The sequence below is a fragment of the Thermobia domestica genome, chromosome 1 (genome assembly GCF_964235325.1).
Source record: "Thermobia domestica chromosome 1, izTheDome1.hap1.1, whole genome shotgun sequence".
NCBI classification, from domain to species: Eukaryota; Metazoa; Arthropoda; class Insecta; order Zygentoma; family Lepismatidae; genus Thermobia; species Thermobia domestica.
Window position 1 is genome coordinate 371,679,661 of NC_137454.1, and position 22,504 is coordinate 371,702,164.

The 22,504-nt window shown below is 36.0% G+C and overlaps 1 protein-coding gene across 2 annotated transcripts in view; it reads left to right on the forward strand.

The window, feature by feature from the left end:
* Positions 1-22,504, forward strand: part of LOC145664327 (prostaglandin E2 receptor EP4 subtype) — a 219,749-nt gene that overhangs the window by 171,319 nt on the left and 25,926 nt on the right. For both annotated transcript variants that reach the window (XM_081730942.1, XM_081730949.1), the window contains exons 2-3: positions 11,192-11,369; positions 16,402-16,658. In XM_081730942.1, the coding sequence (XP_081587068.1) occupies positions 11,192-11,369; positions 16,402-16,658 (435 nt within the window). The remainder of the gene's footprint in view (positions 1-11,191; positions 11,370-16,401; positions 16,659-22,504) is intronic.

Genomic DNA, 22,504 nt, shown 5'->3' on the forward strand with positions numbered 1-22,504 from the left:
CCTATGTAATAAAATGATTAATATGATGCATTGTTTGTGTTGGCGCTGATGCCTTGAACTGTCTGACAACTTCCATCTCCATTGGGTGTTGCCCGAGAGCAGGGTTGGATGTTTTGTGTCAAGGCCTGGATTTTTTTTTTCTTTGAACCTAATCAGATCTCGGTTTTTCTGTCTCTGCTACACAGTTAGTTACTCTTAGGGTATTAAATCTCTCGGCGACAGAAGGGCTTCTGTTGAGATTTACATTACTCACTCTCTCAGGGAAATGAGATAACCTCTATGAACTCTAGGTTGTTTCAATCTAGTCGCCACATTTTGATAGATATAGGGTGTCACTGAAATTTAGCCCACTTTTAATGAACACGTACATTATTTATTTTGGTTTAAGCGTAAAAATCAGAACTACAGCCTAAAACAGGAAGTGGCACCCGGAAACATGACACGTACAGGTATCTGCCTTTTTACTGAAAAATGTATACGAGTCACGTACTTCTTAGACATATTTTCGTCCTGTGTCTACTGTGTTGAGTTGATGTTGAGTTTAACATCCCTTTCAGCAGCGAGGCTATATGAGACGGGACTTACTGAATAACGTGGAATCCGAACCACGTGAGCTCCTTGCGGCAATCGAACCCAGGTCTCCCAGCCAAAGGAACTACCTTAACCGCTTAGCCACGAAGGAGCTCTGTGTCCACTGTGATAGGTAATGTTTGTCAGAATATATATATGTCCTTCCATTGTACGTATTATTTGATCATTGGAATCTTACACTCTGTCAATTAAAGGACTATTGTCGTTGCTTTGTTTGCATATATAGACAAACATTTACTCAAAAAAAAAAAAAAAAAAAGAATGGAACGCATTCTTGTCTGTCGTTTTCCCAGGTCCGTAGCAAGCCCAAAAATGTAGGGGGGGGGGGGCAGAAGTTAGGTGGCTCCGTGATCAAGCGCCGTGGTTTGTAAATACATTGAGTTAAATGAGTATTTTATCCATGACAGTATAGATTTTCAGACACCACCACGGTCTGAAAATCCGATCGCTGGTATTTACGATCCGCGGCGGCTGGGGGTTTCTATTTACATTGTGTCATATCGGACTTTTGCTGTCGATAAAGAGACTGACTTGACTCAATGTAAGTTAGAAAACGCGGCGGTTGAGCCAACACTACCGGAACCGCGTACATAAAATGGTCTTAAGAGTTGTATGTAATGCCGTGGCTGCAAATGAAGAATTAATATCTCTTTATTTCTGTATGCTTGGGAGTGCTTAAAAAATGGAACACAAAAGTATTCCTCCCACCATAAAGAGAGGCAAAATATTTTGTATGTGCATAAAGAAAGGTGTCGTAACTTGAAATATGGTTGTATCTAAAGTATTTCTATCTATGCAACGCAGATAGCTTTGTTCTTACGCAATCAGACTCGTAATATTTCCCATAATTTCTGTCTGCAACTCATATATATCTCACACACATGAATAAACTCTCCGTGTGTTAAAGAGACCTAGAAACGATGGCGATTTATCATTTTACAAATAGACTGACCATGCATCTCATGCTATCTGGAGCACATCAAGAAATTGAGATTTTGCAGATGTTCTGTTACCCATCGACCAACAATCACCACCTTCAAGAAGCTGTTGATATTCTGCTTATATGGACCATGTCACCACACACATCGAAAAATCCAAAGATGTTTCTCTCGATTCAGAGTGTCTGCAAATGCTTTGATTTAAAATAGAAGTGTACCAAGTAAGAATCGGAGCGAATTATGCAATAGAAAATAATTCCATTGCAGAAGAAGAAGAAGAAGAAAGAAAAGGAATTTGTAATCACCAACAGCATATCAACGAACAAATCAACAGCAAATTTATTGCATGTTGGGTTACTGAGATAGAAATGAGGATTAGAAATCGTTAAGCATGTAGAGTTCACTTATATATTACGCATAAGGGAAAATAACTGTAACAAATAAAATCACAGGCTAAGTCAGAGACATAAAAAGTAGTTAAATATAAGTCATTTCCCGTGATGGAATAGGCTATGTAATTCCTATCTCGTCACCAGGAAGACCCAACTTGATTGATTTATTTTGGTTTATTAGGGCGTAGCGTCCCTTTCAACAATGAAGCTTTGTGAGAACTGAATGCATACAGCTTAATCTTGGACCCGAAACACATGAGCTCCTACTGTGAATCGAACACGGGTGTCCCATGCCAAAGACGCGTACGCTAACCGCTTAGCCACGAGGGAGCTCCGGAAAACCTGAAGAAAATTAGATCCGTGACCGGGAATGACCCGAGACAACGAAACATCATTATAGACGTGAAAAATTTAAATCTTTGATTTTAACGTAACACGATTATGCCCTTTAGGCTAAGGGAGACGATGAGTAAAGCAACTAAATGATGATGGCAGAATTGGTGGACTAAGAAAGTGGGAGGAAACGAAAGTACCCCGAGAAAACCCACGGGCACTATGTTGTCCACCACAAACTTACTTGGGCGGGGATCAAACCAGGGACCCTATGGACCAGACTCTACCACCGAGCCACCCTGCCTCCTATAGACGTGAACAGTATGCATGGGGTTCCTAATGTTATTCTAACAAACACGATTTTCCTCTCTCTCACTAAATCTATAATTTTCTTTCTTTCTTATTTATGCGTATGTGCAGGGCCCTGTCGTGGGGGGGAGCGGGGCGACAGCCTCGGGAACCGAAGTAAGGGGGTGAGAAATTCGAGAGAAAAAATGAAAAAAGATAGGAAAAATTACTTGGAATATATGTATGGGGGCACCGTCGTATACTCTCGCCCCGGGCGCTGATTTTCCACGGCACGGCCCTGCGTTTGTGTCTATTAAAACATTGCTCTGAAAAATAACTACAAGGCGTATAAGAATTTAAGCGCGTAAGGATAATAGAGAAGTAAAGCTACATACATATTTTTTTCTCCTTATGAAGGATCTCAAAGCTTAATCGAGCGAGTCTCTAAAACTTATCCTGTACAAGAGCTCGAACAGTTAAATCCTTTCGTATAGTCTGTGTTCAAAGCGACTGTACCTCTTTTCACAATAGGAAGACCAAAAAAAAAAAAAAAAACTATCAAATCCTCGCATGTCTATGTCTTACTGCGGGCAATATTTGGATCTTCTTTTTTTCTTTTTTTATTCTTTTCTATACCTTTCGTATGGAATTCGTCTGAACTCGGTCTCGCACAAAGCTTGAACGCACAAAGCTGCTTCTTGGCTAAGCGGTTGGCGTACTCGCCGTTTGCGTGGGAGATCTGGGTTCGATTTTCGGTGGGAGCTCATGTGGTTCGGGTTCTACATTAATCAGTAAGTCCCGTCTCATATAGCCTCGTTGCTAAAAAGGAACGTTAAACTCAAAATCAACTCAACTCAACCTTCGCATGGGCATCTTAGGGAACCATTCCACTCTTTTTCTTCTAGTTTAGGTCAATAAAAAGACCAGATACTCAATTTCACGTGTCTGAGCTTAAGAGATATAGATATATTTGGGGAATTTCCAAATTCGTCCAAGTGCGACAGAAGTTCCTCGTATGCCACATTTTATGTCAATGGTTCAAAAGAAACATATAATATTAGTTAACTGTAATCTTTTCCATCACTCCTTTTGTGTCGGAATTTCCAAAATTCGCACAAGTAAACAATATATTTGTTACCTATGTATCTTTATGTAAATTACCTCACTTTACATACCACAATTCATTCCTTTGTACACCCACATCTCACATTTCGTTTCTTTATACCCAATAATACAGAAGAAATTTATAATAATACCCGTAATTAAATTTCCTATTTTGTCATTACTCTTTTGTACGATATACGTATATTAGTTAGATTTCATGCTTCTTTCACTCCCTCATGGTGACATTTCCAACATCCGCACCTATAAAGAAGATATTCATCTCGAATTATATATCTAAAGGCTCTCATATATTATATTTTTTTGTAACTATGTTGAATGGCCCAGGGGCAGAATTTCGTAAAATTCATTCACATTAAGTTTCTAAGGACCAGTTTCGAAGATGAGTTTGTAGATTTAAACTAATTTCAATGATTAGTCAATAACATGAGTATTACATAATTATTATCAGTGAAATAATTTGTTTTTCAAATACTAATTATAATACAAAATTTCAGTTTGAAAAGTGAGTTAGTAAAGGCAAATTTATTTACGCAATTATTTAGCTCACAAAAGGTGTAGAACCTTAAAATAGCAATTCCAGAGGGAAACGTTCGGATTTGCAACAAGTTTAATTCTCTAAATTCAGGGCGAGAAGGCTTTTCTTGTCAATTCTCGTTTGCTTGCAATTAAAATGAGAGTTTCACAATCATTTGTTTTAGCGTTCATTGCTTGCCCATGAATGCAAAATAAGGTAAACAGGGGTAAAATAAAAGAGGATCACTGATCGAACGGACAATTCAGACTGCTTTTGTTCTTCCGCGGTTGTAGTAGCTTCTTCCAATGCAAACCCATCAACAACAACAACTTAACGTTCTTCCCTCATCAATCAATAGGTGGCCATTTTTAGTCCGTTATCATTCTCCTCCGTATCCATCTTTGTCTCACTTGATCGGACGAGGGGGAAGGGAGGGGGAGGAAGTGAATGAAACAATATTACAAGCAGTGTTGCTAAGAAGAAGACAATGGTTGAGTCATTCACCCACAACAAGTTGAATTTAACGGTGTTCAGAGCATACTTTGTTCTTCTTTTATCCCATTTATTTATATGCAGAATTATTCTTTTGTTTTTCTTCAAGTAAACTAAGACTTCATTGGCGTAATTTTACTGTTTTCGTCGAGTCCCAATTCTTTCTTTTCTCGTACCCCTTTATTCAAACCGGAAGTGGTAGAAATATACTATTTCTGGTTTCGACATTGACAACAATAGAGCCAAAACGGGTAATAGATAGCGATTAGCGGTTTTCTGACATGGACTTAGTCTCAAAATCAGATTCTATCTCTTTCCATTCCAAGAATTCTATATTTTTTGCTAAAACTGGGAGTGCAAGAAATATTTTCCACTAGTGGTTTGAATATTAATCACCATACACTAAAAACGGTAATAGATACCAAGAATGGTGTTTAGGTATGGATACAGAATCCCGAAAATATATTCCGTTCAGCTCTTATTATCCTATTAAAGCTAGTGGCGGACCCACACGCAGGGAGATGGGGGCAAGCATCCCCATTTTTTTTTTTTCGTATGGTCTGTTGGTTTTGCGATACACATAACAACATGCCTCATTCCCATCTAATACTAATTTAACTTCTGTAGACATAGTGGTAAAGTATAGTTTACGATATACAATTTACGATAAATGCTTGCCACTATACCTAAAGGAGGTTATACAATTTCTTACAAATAGTGATGCTCTGAGGTATATATGGAGGTGATCCTCCACATGATCTTTTAGATCCGGTACTGACTGAAAACGGAAGTGATGGAATCTATTACAATTTCCGGTTTCAATATTCATCGGGCGTCCCGAGAATAACTCCCAACTCCGATCTCATTATTGTAAAAATGTGAGTGTGAGGTCGAAATGAGTGTGAGTGTGAGTGTGAGTGAGACCGAGTAAGCATGATATGGTGTTGATTATATGAACGTGAGGTTGAGTGAGGAGTGAACATGCTGTGCTGTGCAAAATTCACATTGGTCATCGATTCAAACTCCGGTACTCCCGATCAGAAAGTGAGAACAGTGTAATCATTCAGTTTTTATCCTTACGAGTTAGGTCAGCTTAATAAGCTGTTGTTTACTGCAATTTTGAAACATTTGCCAATCGAAGAACTGAACACAGTGTTCACTATATATATGGCAAGCCTTGGAGCTAAATACCAGAGTTAAAAATTCTCATTAACGCCAAATGTACGTATTTCATTTGGGGTCATGAACTGCATATAGAATGCACTTTAAACGCGTTTTTGTGTAACTTTACCATATGTCTGGTGATTAAAACGCACATAAAGGAATCTCTACTCGTTGCATAAGGATAACCTCCAAATAGATCAAGGATACCGTATACATTCCGAAGGGCTTTCCTCCCGGCCACTTGACTCAACATAACTTACGCGCATTACAAAACCACGCAGTCTTCCACATACAATCGACACAGAGCCCCGTCTTTGCAATAAATCAATCAATTGAAGCCCGTAATTAGCTACGATAAGTTCTCGGAAATCACAACACTTCTTTTTCAGCTGCGAGAGCGAAGCCTTGAGCTACAAAAGGGCTTCACTAATTGCTATCAGAGCCACGTGGCGGACATAAAGATGTCCCGCCATTTTTTTCATCATCTGAAATATTTTTCTTTATATTTGACCCTGAAACACACAAAGGAATAAAAGCTGTTTTATTATGCGGAAATTCTGTGAAATCTTTCAGTAGGATCTACTCTATTTCTATTTTATCTATTACTAATGTTGATTATCCGCTTCGCAGGGTTGAAATAAAAACTATAAATGCACAACTCCTTATGTGATGTGTTTGGTAAAAATAACAGTAAAAATTAAATATTACTATTGTGGGCTGAATATGGATTTAAGCGGCATCAAATATGTCATTGTTCATCTCAGCGATCCCGAAAACTATGGGTTCGACACTAATATCGGTCAATTTCGGTCATTTTTAGATACCCTCCCCTCCTCCTCTCTCTCCCCTACGTTGTACCGTCAAAGTAAAATGATAAACACCATCTATGTTGAAAAATTGATCCAGATCGGTCACGTGGTTCAAGCGGTGCAAAGTCACAAATATTTTTCAACACAAACTTTCATTTTTATATATAGAGATTATTATTATGGTATTGTTGAATTGTACATTGATTTAGGAACAGATTTAGGAGTTGGCATAGGGGAAGGTGTCTGCTTTGCGTTTGAAAAATTAATAACTAGTGCAGGGCCGGATTTAGCATTTTGGCGCCCCTAGGCCCAATAATTTTTCCGCCTCCTAGTCTGGTTAAAGTTACTTTCCTAAAAACCTTTATTAAAAAAAATATATCAGGCCTATATCTATGTTAATTGCTTAAACACCACTCCACGATGCAATTTTATCATTGCAAGTTTTTTTTTTTTTTTTTTTTTTTTTTTTTTTTTTTTTTTAGGAATTTACTTGGTTCTGAGCTTAACAAAATACCGTTAATGTATTAACAAAAGATTGGTGAACTTTACCAACAATTATTTGTTCCAATGAACTTCAAAATCAGAATGCTTTATTACCCTGATTTTTTAATCAATTCAAAAAATATGTTAAGTTATGGCTATTTATTTTTAACTTTTTTCTCTCGGCCGTGCGCCCCCTGGGAGCTTGCGTTCATAGGCCCGGGCCTACCGGGCCTATTGGGAAATCCGGCCCTGAACTAGTGCCTAATCTATAGCTATTTAGTCAGAGTGACTTCTAAGCAGCATTATTATTTCAAATTTTGCTTTGGAAGAAGGAGAGCAAGATTCTCCTCCGATACAAATAGATGTGGTTGGTTAGTTGAAGTTTAGCGTACCTTTTCAGCATCGAGAGTATACAAGATAAGGACCTGAAGATTAGGGTGAAAACGGAATCACCGTAATGAGTTCAGAATTCAAGGCACTGCTGAAGTAATCGAACTGGGAACCCGTGCAACTAGATCAGGAGGACGTAATTCTACTTTTTTTTTTTTTTTTAAAGTATATTACCAGTCCTAAACGAAACATAGAAAATTCATAAGTTTGACTTTATAAATTCTCGTAGAGAAATTTCTTTAAAATTTCCGAGTCCTATTAGAGATACGACACGCGATAATTTGGAGTTAAGTAAGTGAAAATTAAGACGTTAGAAAATTTGAAATTCTACGTTACCGACTTTAATTTTGTAGACATTTAGGTTATATGTGCTACTAAATTTATAAATTATAGGCCAACATTGCTTTTGTGTTGACTTCAGATGAGTCGTACAAATGTTATCTTTCTCGTAATTGTGGATGTGTTATGCAGAAATTATCAGAAAATGTAAAAAGTATAAGCTGGGGCTGTTGGAGGAAAGAACTACGCAGACAGAATCAAATTGGACAGAAAGAAAGAACAGAAATTTAAGAAGAGCATATAGTCAAAAGTTAAAGATATATTATCAGTCAGAAAACCATCTTAGTAGATCTAAGCGTGAGTCCAAAAATATCTACATCTAGTGAGTGATCGATTTGGAATTGTAGTTATTTTCAATCTTCAAGGTGGACTATGCTTTGGTTCTTTATGTTTTGCAGTGTTTTTTTTTATCCCTAATAAGGTATTTATGAATGCCAGAAAGGAGAGTGGGTTACTTAAACGCAAATTTAGATATCTCTAATGAACTCAGCCGAAATAATCCCGTAGTTGTCTATTCCAGAAAACAGAATTTTAAAAAATAACTTTCATTGAAGCGTTGACATGTAGAGTTACGGACGGACGGAAGGACATACTAACCTTAGAATCTTGTAAGGCCTACTAGCGGGATCCTAATAACATTACAATCCTGTAAGGCCCACTAGCGGGATCCTAATAACATTACAATCTTGTAAGGTCTACTAGCGGGATTCTAATAACATTACAGTCTTGTAAGTCCCAATAGCGTGATCCCAATAACACTACAATTTTCTAAGGTCTACTAGCGTGATCCTAATAACATTTCATTCTTCTAAGGTATACTAGCGTGATCCTAATAACATTTCATTCTTCTAAGGTATACTAGCATGATCCTAATAACATTTCATTCTTCTAAGGTCTACTAGCGTGATCCTAGTAACCTTTCATTTTTCTAAGGTCTACTAGCATGATCCTAATAACATTTCATTCTTCTAAGGCTCTCTAGCGTGATCCTAATAACATTACAGTCTTCTAAGGCCCACTAGCATGATAATAATAATTGTAAGAGATAGTAAGAAAATGTTTTTGATATGGATTCATCGTCCAAAGAATTATCTAAAATGGTATCTGTTTTAAATGTACCCCACATTTTTATTTAATGCTGAATCCGTAGTGCCGTCAAGAAACGGGGAACTGGCATTACGCAACTGACGAAGTAAATCCATATTTTTATGACAAAAGCAAAATAATTTCACACAAGTGTTAAGTTCTTAACTTATATCGTAGCCAAATAATGGCTGGACCAAGTTTGTTTTACCCATTTCTTAAAAAAGAATTCTGAATCGAACACTACTTTTCTTTCGCCATTTCAGTGAGAAACAAGAGGATACTGGTCAGTTTTCGTTGTCTGGCGAGGCAAAATTATTTTATGTTTTGACGGTATTCATATCAATTTTGTAAATAAAGAAATATTCCTATTCCTATTAATAAGGAATTTTGTGTACCCTTGTGACTTTTTCACCCGCCTTATTGAGTTTAGGGTATCAGACAGATTAGTATGAATAATACACACATAATAATATATCAGAGATAAATAATTTATTAAGTGCAGCAGTTTCAAAATCTTACCTCCAAATAAATTAATCACTCGTCAGAATTGAAATTTACTAAGAAATTTAATTTTATAGAACAAGAAAATTGTAACTTAAATCATTAAGCACTGCTACATAATGAAACCAAATTTGTTATAAAATAACCGTATTGACTATTGTGGGGTCGTTGCAAATGAATGTTTCTGGGCCAATTCTATCAATTAACTAGCAGATATATCATTTATAAAGTCTTTATCTCAGCTTGAAATTACAGGACAGAAGAGGGAACACTAATAAAATCCTTTGTTTTCAATATTTACGTAATTTCAGTTAGATTCTTGCATTTCGAAAGAATATTGAGCCGTTTCGTTTCCATATACAATAAAATGTCGAAGTGCACTATGGTCTCTTTGTCAATTATACGACGACAGCTCTCCAGTAATATGGTGTCCAGTCCATAGTGGATTGGTATCTATATATTAAAATGCTAGGTTTATTTGTATGTGATCAAGAAAGGTTTATAGGTTTGTGGCCAGTCCTCTCGATAGTGTGTTCTCGGGAACCATAAGCTCTAGAAAGATGCCGTTTTAACTGATCGATTGCAAATTTTGTGTAGATTGTTCATTTGTAATTGAATATTTTTAAAATGGCCGTTATTTCTTTATTACATTTTTATGGGTACAAAAAACTAAAGCATCATATCCTACGCATTATACGTTCCAACACCACATAATTGTATATGGGGGTTCCATACCTCTCAGGCGTTTGCTTTATGGCCAAATGATAATGAAAAACGAAGGATAACCATTTCACCAGTCTAAGATAAACCTTTATTGTTTGAAATGTATTGCTCAAGGAACACCCTATATCACTGACATTATAATTAATTGTGTGTGTAATGTATTTGTTTATAACACACTGCACGTAAAAGGAAAGTAAAACACTGATCGTACATGAATTAGAAACTCTAACCGGAAGTAGGCTCAAATATTGGAAACGAAGCGAGATATTGAAAAAATCTCCCCTTTATTGTACCCCTTGCCGATTTTTATCAAGAAGTCTTTCACTTGTGTCTGCAAAGGGACATTTACAGATGTTGTGAGGAATGACAAGGAGATTTATGCTCATATGTGAATGACGCGCTGTGTAGAGAGCGCAGCTAGTGTATTATTAAGAATGGATGAGGCACCTAAACTGAAACGTAGGGTTTTAGAAGAGAGATTTATTACAGCTATATGAGATCAAAAGAGAAATCTTACAGAAAACCCCGCTCATACCGGAAATAAATTAATGACCGTGGACACATCGCATTTTGTGACACAATTTTTTGTTTGCATCGCAATTTTATGATTTTGTGTAGCAAACTGCGATGCGGATACCGCTTAGAAAACGCTGATACATACATATTTCATATTTCATGATGAAGTATTTATGATTGTCACGAATGAGACTGGGTTACTTGAATGTACATTTGCATATCTCTAACGAACACTTCCGAGATAATTGCGCTATAGTTCTCTATTTCATGTATATTTCTTAGTGCAATTGAAAATATATTTATTCTATATTCATGCAAATAAAGTAAGAACTAATCTACTTTTCACTAACTTTATCGAAAATTTCTTCTCTATGGCATTCAATATGGCAAACACTTCGAACATAATATTTGTAAAACATTGATAACAAACTACAGTATATTTATTTATGTATACAGATACTTTTTTTTGAAATCATAATTTATTTTGATTTGTTTTAATTTTTTCAGCACGTGACTTACTGTATGATTAAGAATACCATATTTGCTCTTTGGTTTGTGGTATTGATACTGGCTTGCTTACCATTCCTTGGGTTCGGCTTGTACTTCAAAGACAACAAATGCGTCCGATACAAGTTTGCCACCGAAACAAAGGATATTATTTATGCTTACGTGTACTTCTCGTTTGGTAAGTACAGTCATTTAACTGTTTTAAAATTTAGTCAAATTTTGGATAATTATAGAGATTTTGTTAAGCTTTAGTTTCCACTGTAAGTATTATACGTAGATAATTTATCTCGTTCATTATGTATCAAACACTTTTTCAAATAATTAGCATGAACAATTGTTTCTATCTTCAAAGTTTCTGAAACTGAGAATATTTCAATTTTTTAAAGCTGATTATGCTAACGCTTCTAGAGCTTTAACCACTTTGGTTTCCAAAATTGATTATGCTAACATTTCTGAAGTTCTAATCAAGGATCTTATAAAATAGAGGATCTGTCCATATGTATCTTGATCCTATTAAAAGAAAGAAGCCAAAAAACATCCGAGCATCGGCACGTCTGATTGGCTATTCTCATTTTCGCCATCGTCTGGTTGGTTACTTTCGTTTCCGCCATGATTGTTGGCTCAAAACATTGCGATCCTATTAGGCGGAGTGGGCAAAGTAGGGGTGGCGAAACTATGACGTATGGCTTCAAGATTTTGTTGTAAGGGCAGATCCGCTATTTTATAAGATCCTTGGTTCTAACTGCTTCTATTTTCAAAGTTGATGTTCTAGTGTTTCTAAAGATCTAACTAACGTTTCACTAATGTTTCCAAAGTTTTGATCATTTTCATTTTCAAAGCTGCTGATGTTAACATTTTCTAACCTCTAACAACTTTCATTTTCAAAGTTGATGGTACTAACGTTTCTGAAGATTTAACTACTTTCATTTTCAAAGCTGAGTTCTGAAGCTCTATCTGATTCCATTTAAAAAGATGACGATGCTAACATTTCCGAAGTTCTGCTTGCTTCCATTTTCAAAGTTGATATGAAACTATGGCTTGATGGGAAAACAACTGACTGAAAGAATTCTTGAATACTTATTTCAGAGTACGAACAGTCTCCCCAGCATCAATTCTTCTGCAATAACCCTCACGATCCCCAGTCAACAGTCAAGAGTTTACAGTTTCGCTTTGATGTATAATCAGTTTCATGTCAGCTTAAAAAATGGATACAGTTTCAGAAACGTTAGCATCGAAAACTAAAACACAAGAACTGATTCATCGTTATCATATTCGCGAAAGTTTCGTGTACTTTCTCAAACGATTTAAGTGCAAATGCGTAGATTGTTTAGGTAAGAAGATATGACGTAATTTCCTGAAAACTCCTAGTACAGAGGCTAATAGACAACTTCGAAGTTTTCGCTCACTCATCACAGTCCATGCTTCACCATTAATTGTGACGACCAGTACTTTTGTCGATTGCCCGACAGCACACTTTCTACCGAAGGAAACATCTTGACAAGTATACAAGAAGTATTTTATTCCACTTCTGTTGGGATGCCTTCCAGAAATCGGAACTATGTCCTTAGGAGAATAAGGGCGATGTTTCATCATCCAAAGGCATAGTAGTCTATTTAGCTGACATTGGGACTCTTCACTGGAATACCGGTGAAGGGAATACAACTTACCTTTGTTGTCAGCTTATAGAATGCTAGCGATGTTTTGACTGTATGACTAGACACTTTCTCCTGATGCACCTTCACCGGTTGGTATCCGATCTATACAGTGCGGAGATTTCGTTGTAAATCTGTCAAAACATATTCCTGGTAATAGGTACTTAGCATTGATTCTCACGTTGTTGGCAATTCCACGTGACTTTAATTTTTCAATGTCATAAAATCTAACCATAACGATGACAAAACTTTCGGTGTGCTGACGAAGGAAATTGCTTCGGTCTTTTGCATCGACACTTCGCTCGAATCACAATTTACCGGATATACTCATCATGTCTCATCTACGGTGATCACAAATTTCCACTGATCTCCTGCTAGGTGGCGTTCATGTATGCTTCTACGGTTAGTTTTTCATTATACTACATGGTGACTTTCCTTATACGATGTGGCTTGGTGATACGCAATCTGGGGTAGTCACCCTGCGTATCGTCTCACTATGGCATTCAGTGGCGCGTTTTACAGCAAATCCATGTTACTAATACTGTTTAACTAGGTCGGAACAAGCAAAGTGTGCATCAGAAAGTGTTATAAAGTATTCTTTGCAAAATTGATTCATTTTCGTCAACACACGACTACTTCTGCTTTGCCAGCATACACATCACACTGGATGCAACTTTCACGCCTGTGCGCTCTACCGTGCCCTTTGTATTTTGTCTACGAGTATAGGAAGGTTGTTGCCTCACTTAAGGTTAGGCTATTTGAGAATGCGTTTTTGAAGCGTTACCCCTCGTAGCGAACGCGACCAAGGTGGCTATTCGGTGATTTTGTTTTCTCCAGAGCAATAAAATCACACTGCGAACCAGTCAGGGTTTCCAGTTCTTTTTTTGCCAGGTCCAGATCTATAATAGCAGAGTTCCAATACTTTGCGCAAAGGATCTTCTAAGCAGCTGTTTCTTGCTAAAATCCCCTTGCCTAGCAACACGTCTTTCCTTTTTTCTCTTCATTTAGACATATTTTAAACAGCAGGCGATCTATTGTTCCGAAACGCACCAAATACTCTCGAGCTGACGTTTTCTCCGCCTTTTTATTGCTTTCGCGTTTGTGATTAGCCATCCACATTTAAATACGTGGTCAGCGTAATCAAAGCGTACGCATGAGTAATAAAACGTGTGGCGAACGCTTATGAATAGCCATGGGCTTATGTAACACATAATTAACAAAGCGTAATGTTTTCCCCCTATACGCTCTACAGCATTGAAAGTTGTTGGAGAGTGCGGTGACTCAATGGTAGAGCGCTTACCTCTTGTGCGTAGGGCCTCTGGTTCGATCCCGGTCAAGTAAGTTCGTAGTAGACAACATCATGTCCGTAGGTTTTCTCTGGATACTCCCGTTTCCTCCTACATTCTTATTCCACCAAATTTTCCACCATCATTCTCTTGCCTTAATCACCCATCTCCTTTAGCCTAAAGGGCATAATCGTGGGCCGTTAAACTGAAAGATATTATAGTTGTTATTATTTAAAGACTTCCTTTATTACGGATACAATAAAGTATCATTTATAACTTGGGAGAATTAGAAGAACAGAGATAGGAACGAGAAAATGACATCTATCTACAGATGTAAAAAGGCGATTTTCTTTGAATGGAATTTTTTCCCACAAAAAAGCCGACATTTTTAGGAAGAAATACAGATGTTCGATTTTTGCTCTTTTATAATTTTCCTACTCAAGTACTATCTTCGTTTCTACATAATGGAATCTACAATCTAGAAAAGTGCCTTTACAAAGTTCATTACTTATGAGTTCTTGTGTTCGGTCCGAGGCTGGCTATTTCTATTAATTTCCGAACTGGTGTTAGATTGGTAGCCAGCAAGAGTAAGTTATGCAACCCGAAATATCGCAAATTTCATCAGTAGTGATAGGCTGCTGTTGATTGCCTAACCACCATATCAAGTTCCTAAAAGTTGTAGATCTTGTCATATATGTTGTAGGGGTTGACTAAATTCAAACTGCCAGAGAAGAAGAAAATTATCATAAACCAAGAAACAGGAACAAAACCCTCGTTCTCTGTTCGGGAAACACTTCGTTGTGAACTTTATATATTCTACTAGAACCTAATACAAAGTTCAGTTTACAAATTGAAGTCATGAACGAGTATTTTGGGTATGATGTAAGTATGACGGTAGTAAAAAGTCCATTACAGTATTTACAGAATTTAACCTTTGTTTAGTGTTATATCGTATCAATATGTTTGAAATAGAAAACTTCGATGAGTTTTTCATCTTCTCTCTCTCTCTCTCTCTCTTGTATTTATTTCTTCATTAAAGTTGAAATGTTAAAAAAAAAAAAATGTATTCAACAATCAAAACACTTCCTCAAGTAACTCTTTGTAACACGACCGCTAGTGTGGAAGAAAAATATACTTAGCCCTTTTTGTTCCCTGCAAATTTTGGGGTAAAATTTTAAGCTTCAAGGCATACATAACTCCATCCCTAGTTAAAATAGAGATACAAATTATAATCTTACTTGAATAACAATTAAGTGACCTTTCGTTTGATACCGTATAAGTCTAGTGTGAATATTCCCAACGAAAGGAAAATAATCGTACTGTCGCAATTCGATCAGAACACATACTTAACACAGTTGATTTGGTTGCCAAGAAGAAGTCTATTAAATGATTCTTCTATTACTTCATTAAGTGTTCTGTATTGCTGTATTATCATATTACTTCATCTTCTTATTGTTTCTTATTATAGTATTTTAGTTCCAAATGCTTGTCTTCCAGTAAACTTACACTTTCCGTATTTGAACTATTTTGTGGAAGAATACATGTGTCAGTAATTAAGCAGCAAATCAGCGTGCTTTAGTTACATATAGCTTTGTTTATGGTCGTTTAGAAGTAAAATGAAATAAATAATAGTTGCCTGCTAAGTAGCAATTTATTGCTTACACCTTGTTTATAGTCGTTTAGAAGTAAAATGAATTAAATAATAGTTGCCTGCAAAGTAACAATTTGTTACTTACACCCTGTTTATGGTCGTTTAGAAGTAAAATGAAATAAATAATAGTTGCCTGCTAAGTAGCAATTTATTACTTACACCTTGTTTATGGTCGTTTAGAAGTAAAATGAAATAAATAATAGTTGCCTGCCAAGTAACAATTTGTTACTTACACCCTGTTTATGGTCGTTTTTGCCTGCTAAGTAGCAATTTATTGCTTACACTTTGTTTATAGTCGTGTAGAAGTAAAATGAATTAAATAATAGTTGCCTGCCAAGTAACAATTTGTTACTTACACCCTGTTTATGGTCGTTTAGGAGTAAGATGAAATAAATAATAGTTGCCTGATAAGTAGCAATTTATTACTTACACCCTGTTTATGGCCGTTTAGAAATAAGATGAAATATATAATAGTTGCCTGCCAAGTACCAATTTGTTACACCCTGTTAAGACAAACACTTGTTCTTTACTTGTCGATCTTTCTTTGTATATTTATAAAATTTTATAAAACGTACTTTAAAAGATTAATATAGTCACCTCTACTTTTAAATTTAATTCTAGGTACCCTACTGAGTATTTGCATCGTCTGCTGCAATCTAGCTGTAGTGCGAGTGCTTTGCAATTTAGGCAGACGTCTAAGTGCCAGAAGAATTCGAAGGAGCTCCAGTCGTTGCAGCAATTCTACATCGGCTTCAAACCACTCCAAGAAAAACAACAGGGAATTTCATCATAACACAGCCACGCAAGAGGAGAGAGACTTTGCGTGCCTCATGGTAATCTTGTGCATCGGATTTGTCGTCTGCTGGATGCCTCAAATGGTAATATTTTACTATTTATTTATTAAGTTCCAGTAACTAATAAATAATAAACTATTTATTTATTTACTAAGTACTTGATCTACTGAACTCACTTGATCTTAGCGTACGCGCCTTTGGCGTGGGAGACCCGGGTTCGATTCCCGGCGAGAGCTCATGTGGTTCGGATTCCACGTTAACCAGTAGGTCCACGTCTCATATAGCCTTGCTGCTGAAAGGGACGTTATCAACTCAAAATCAACTCAACTCACTTGATCTTAACCAATTTTAGTATGAAGTTAAAACCAGTTTTCCTTGATTAGCATGAAAGTAAACCCAGTCTTCATTGATTAGCATGAAGGTAAATCCAATCTTTCTTGATTAGCATGAAGGTAAACCCAGTCTTAATTGATTAGCATAAAGGTAAACCCAGTTTTCCTTGATTAGCATGAAGGTAAACCGAGTCTTCCTTGATTAGCATGAAGGTAAACCCAGCCTTCATTGATTAGGATGAAGGTAAACCCTGTCTTCATTGATTAGCATGAAGGTAAACCCAGTTTTCATTGATTAGCATGAAGGTAAACCGAGTCTTCCTTGATTAGCATGAAGGTAAATCCGGTCTTCATTGATTAGAATGAAGGTAAACCCTGTCTTAATTGATTAGCATGAAGGTAAACCCAGTTTTCATTGATTTACATGAAGGTAAACCCTGTCTTCATTGATTAGCATGAAGGTAAACCCAGTTTTCGTTGATAAGCATGAAGGTAAACCGAGTCTTCATTGATTAGCATGAAGGTAAACCCAGTTTTTATTGATTAGCATAAAGGTAAACCGAGTCTTCCTTGATCAGCATGAAGGTAAACCTTGTCTTCCTTGATTAGCATGAAGGTAAGTTCAGCCTTCCTTGATAAGCATGTGTAATATTTTCGTTTCCAGATCTTTGATTCACCAGTTGTGGGTCATCAAAATTGGGGTTTGAATAATCAAATCTTTGCAAAAAATGTCACTAATTCCTACTTAAAAAAAATAATTAGGGAAAACTACATGGAACATACCTGTTAAACGTTTGCTATTTAGAACAAGAATTAGAGAAAATTACATGGAACAAATCGGTTTAACCTTTGTTACTTAGAACAAAAATTAGGAAAACTTCGTGAAACGTATCTATTAAGCTCTTGCTATTTAGAACAAGAATTGGAAAAAAATATATGCAGCAAATCTATTTAACTTTCGCTATTTAGAACAAGATTGAGGGAAAACTACATGGAACATACCTGTTAAACGTTTGCTATTTAGAACAAGAATTCGAAAACAAATGGAACAAACCTGTTAAATATTAAGTAAATGGAATGTGCAGTTATAATAAGGATTTAAAGCTATCATTCTCCATTTGTCTGGTGCGAGAATGTTAATTTTAGTTAATGATCACTCAGCGTAGACAAGTAGCGATGAAAAGCATAGCTACACGGCGTGCCTATGCATACTCTAATAAAATAATTTATTTTCTTTCTTCCTTCAATTGTCATGCATTCTCAAATTTCATCTGTAATCCTAAAATATCATGTTATCTGATTTTTAATACACTTAAAACGCAATAACGTGAACACATAAGAATATTATAGTAAGACGGCAAGTGCGCCCTAATTTGCGGGTGAATATAAAAAATAACTTTGTGCATATCTATATTTAAAGTCCTATTCTATTTATCTTTGTACTCCGATATGAAAAGTTGTTTCAACTACTCTTGTCTACCCATGTGCAAAGTTCTTTTTCAATTACCTTTGTGTACTTCCATATGAAAAGTTCTGATTTAAGTGCCTTAAGTGCACGCTTATATGAAAAGTTCTGCCTAAACCTACGCAGCCTTGACAAACAATTATATGTTCGACAAGCGAATCAGGGCTAATAACGTTAAAAAGAGAATAATCTAAAGAACATAAGAACAGGACCGGCTCTACCATAAGTTCAACACATGCATTTGCACGGGGTGGCAAAATCTGTCATAACTATATTATTTAAAATAAATATTTCTTGTTGAAAACATACTTCATAATGATGGTAGTTAAATTTACTAAGCTGACCTTCTATTTGAATACCACATTCATAAATCATGTTTAGGTCTCATTAGTTTAAGATCACATGGACAGTGCTAAAGCAAATAGTCAAATCCCAGCACGAATTGTTTCATTGTTGTCAAATACAAGAACTCAATTCTCGAAGACTGCCAACACCTGTTCCATTTAGTTAGTTATCACAGTTTGATATGAAAACTAGTCTTGTCTTTGTCACAAACAAATTCCTTATGATTGAAGATAGAAACAAGTTTCTTGAAAACAAAAAATTAGCAGACGTGAAAGTAAAATAAAGAAATAAAGATAAATGAGCTAGTTGCACTGGAATTGCGAATGGGTATATTGAGATTGAAGCTCGATATTGAATTCTATGGAAAGGATTACCATCTTTCCTCTGCAGATATGTTTGATTTATCTTTCACTAACATAATGGATCATTATTTAAAGATAAACACGAACGAGATTGTATTTGTAGTGTTTAGGCCTTTCTGAGGGCGAGTGTTCCTTCCCTCCCCTTCGTTGTTCATGATGAGGTACCATACTTAAAATCGTGGCTTTTAAGATTTGTTCTTTCTCGAGAAGGGGAGGGTGCGGAAATGATGTAATTGCACGGAGTGGCAAAATTGCTTAGGGCAGCCATCCATAAGAACATTATTCGATGAATGAAAGAAGAAAAACATTCATTGAATTTAACTTCTCGATTGCTCTTTTTTTCAAAATTAATTCAAGGCTAATTGATATTTGAAGGCCATTTAGGAACACTCAAATCCTGATAAAAGGGTAGAATTGGGGTGTACGTACCACGAGATACTTTATAGATAGCAAAAGAACAGATAAAACTCAATTGACTGCCTGCACAACAAGGACTTGCTCAAGCTGTACGTAACGAGAGCATATTTTACGACATCCTGACATTTCGATCCTAATCAACATGGATCCCTGCTGATCAAATCCATTAACTACAACTACTCAGCCATCAGCTGGATACGTTTTACGCTGGCTGCGTTGTTATTTTCTGCTGGCCTTCAGTGGGGGTTTAATAGTACACAGAACAAACAGACTGTATAGTTATATTAACGTCTAGTTATATATATTTATAACGTATATAAAGATCGAGTCTTTTAGGCTGAAGAAACAATAGAGATGACTATAGTGATGGACAAGCTCATACGGTCTGAGACTCAATTTCATTTACACTGATTATTAATGAATTTTACACTCACTTTGAACAGTGGCCTCATATTGCTGTGTGATCAACTATAATTTTATTAGCTAAAAATTGTATATTACTTTATTTATTAGATATATTTATTTATTATTTCTACTTTTGTTTAAATATTGAGTATTGGGGAGCATGCTGGCTAAGTGGTCGGCTGGTCTATTGGCGTGCCCCTTTGATGTACGTGGTCCCGGGTTCGATTCTCAGTGGGAGAGCTTTTGGAATTTTAACTGTTCTGGATGTTTATGTGTTTGTGTCCCTGTCGTTATAGGTTACTGAGGCAAAAAAAAAAAGTGGTAGAGCGCTTACCTCTAATGCATGGAGTCCCTGGTTCGATCCCCGACCAAGTAAATTTGTGGTGGAGAATGTCATGTTCGTGGGTTTTCTCGAAGTACCCCCCCCTTTTTCCTCCCACATTGTCATACCACCAATTATTTCATCATAATTCCCTTGCTATAATCATTTGTCTCCATTTCCTTAAACGGCATAATTGTTGGACGTTTAACTGAAAATATTGATTATTCACTTCACTGCCTCAAATTTTCTACACTAGGGTTTATTCATATTGAGGAGATGACATTTTTTTTAATAGCCCGGGGCGACAAAAAATTTAAATACGGCTCGCTTGTAAGTGCACTAGATCAGATGTCCGCGAAAATTGAAATGTGTTATAATAAAATGGAACTCACAGCTGTTATGCAAGAAGTTTTTTTTTTTTTGTTACTAAAAAGAAAGCAATTAGAAATTATACCTACGTTTGTAAATTTAAATGTTTTCCTACTGTACTAAATTTCTGCCCTGAAGCCAGTCAGCCGTTATATAAGACTACTTCAAATGAGAGAAATTTCTTCTTTCTTGGGGCATTTTTTGAAAAGCAGTTGTATATACAATAATTGCATGACGCTTCGGAATTTCATGGATTTAATCTTCAATTGGGGGAAAGCTCCCACCACTACCACCAATTCCAGATTATTAAAAAAAAAAAAAAAAAGTAAATGTTTGTCATTCCTATGCTTATAAACGTCAAGCTTCCCCCCCCCCCAATTCTGGGATTTCTAAAACAAACTATGAGAAAACCCTCGCAAAATATGTTTGAAAAATGAACTTTGTAGTTCTTGGTTACGTGTACTCTGTGAGTATGAAGAGTTGTATAAAAATGCATTGCAACATTTGATGCCTTTCCCTACCACTTACTTATGTGAGCAGAAGTCTTCTGCTCTTTGCAGTACTAAACCATTAAAGCAAAATCGTCTTAATATGGAGTCGGACCTAAGATTGATGGTGACAAAACTTATTCCAGATTTCAATGCAATTATGGAAAAACACAAAGAATTTCATTCCTCACATTAGTGACCCCACATTTGAGAACATTGTTTATCAAGTGGATTCCCTTTTAAAAAATGAAAAAAGAGGCATTTTTTTTCAGTCTTGAAAGTTACTGTATTTTCAATTGAAATTTCCTTCACTAGGAAACAATCATGTATCTTTAGAATAAATTACTTACTGCATTATTTTTCTTGATCTTTCTCTTGTCAATAATAATTCTAATTAGTATATTTTTAATGCCATGTGAAATTTCTGATAGCATTGCAAGGGGGCCCGCAGATCACTTTCCGAATGAACGGGGGGTCCGCGTTATCGAAAAGTTTGAGAACCACTGCACTAGACCAACAATACCAGGTGCTGTTCTCGGTAATGCTTAACCTTCCAAACCGATTTTATGGATGCAGTTAGAAGCAAGGTTGATGCAATATACAGGCACATTTACTGAAATAAGCAACGTGCATAAATAAAATGATAGAATTCTTATTTCTTTTTCTTATGAAAAGCTGTTGCCACAAGGTGGAAACATTTATTCTGATATAAAAAAAAATCGAGTACTGAGTTAAAACTTGATGAATTGAGAGTCATAAGACTAACTTTTAGGTTTTTAAACTTTTCGTCGCCAACATCTTATCTTCCTAATAACACCCAGCTTTAAATCTATAAACCGATTCCACTAAAAAGTGGAACATACATATTTCAACAATTAAACGATACCGCGATACACTTATTCGATTTGTTATTTACATTAAGTTATTGTAGAAATAAATTAGAACATACGGTAGAAATAAAATGTCTCAATGAAGCTTACAAATAACATAAAATTAAACAAAGCTACATTTTAAATAATTATGTAAGGTTCTTCTCAGTATTACTACAAAGTATACTATTCTGTTCTACAGATTGAGAAAGTAATCATAAAATAACCTTTCCTTTGAAAAAAATCTGAAGTTATTTCGGTTGAGGATAAAAAATGGATAATGGGTCTGTTCCAGTAGTACTACCCAGTTATTTCTATCACAAGAAAAGCAAATCATTTTAAGTACCGGTAGCCATTTTAATTCAAAGAAAATGAAGAACGTATTGGTTAAAATAAAGTTAAATATAATTACAGTCTATTAACGGACACCTCTATATAGTGGACACCTCCAGTAACGGACATATTTTGTAATCCCCAAACACTGTAATAGGAAAAAGACATACTGACAAACCTCTCTAAAGCGGACACTCTCTAGTACGGACACGGACAGTCTTTT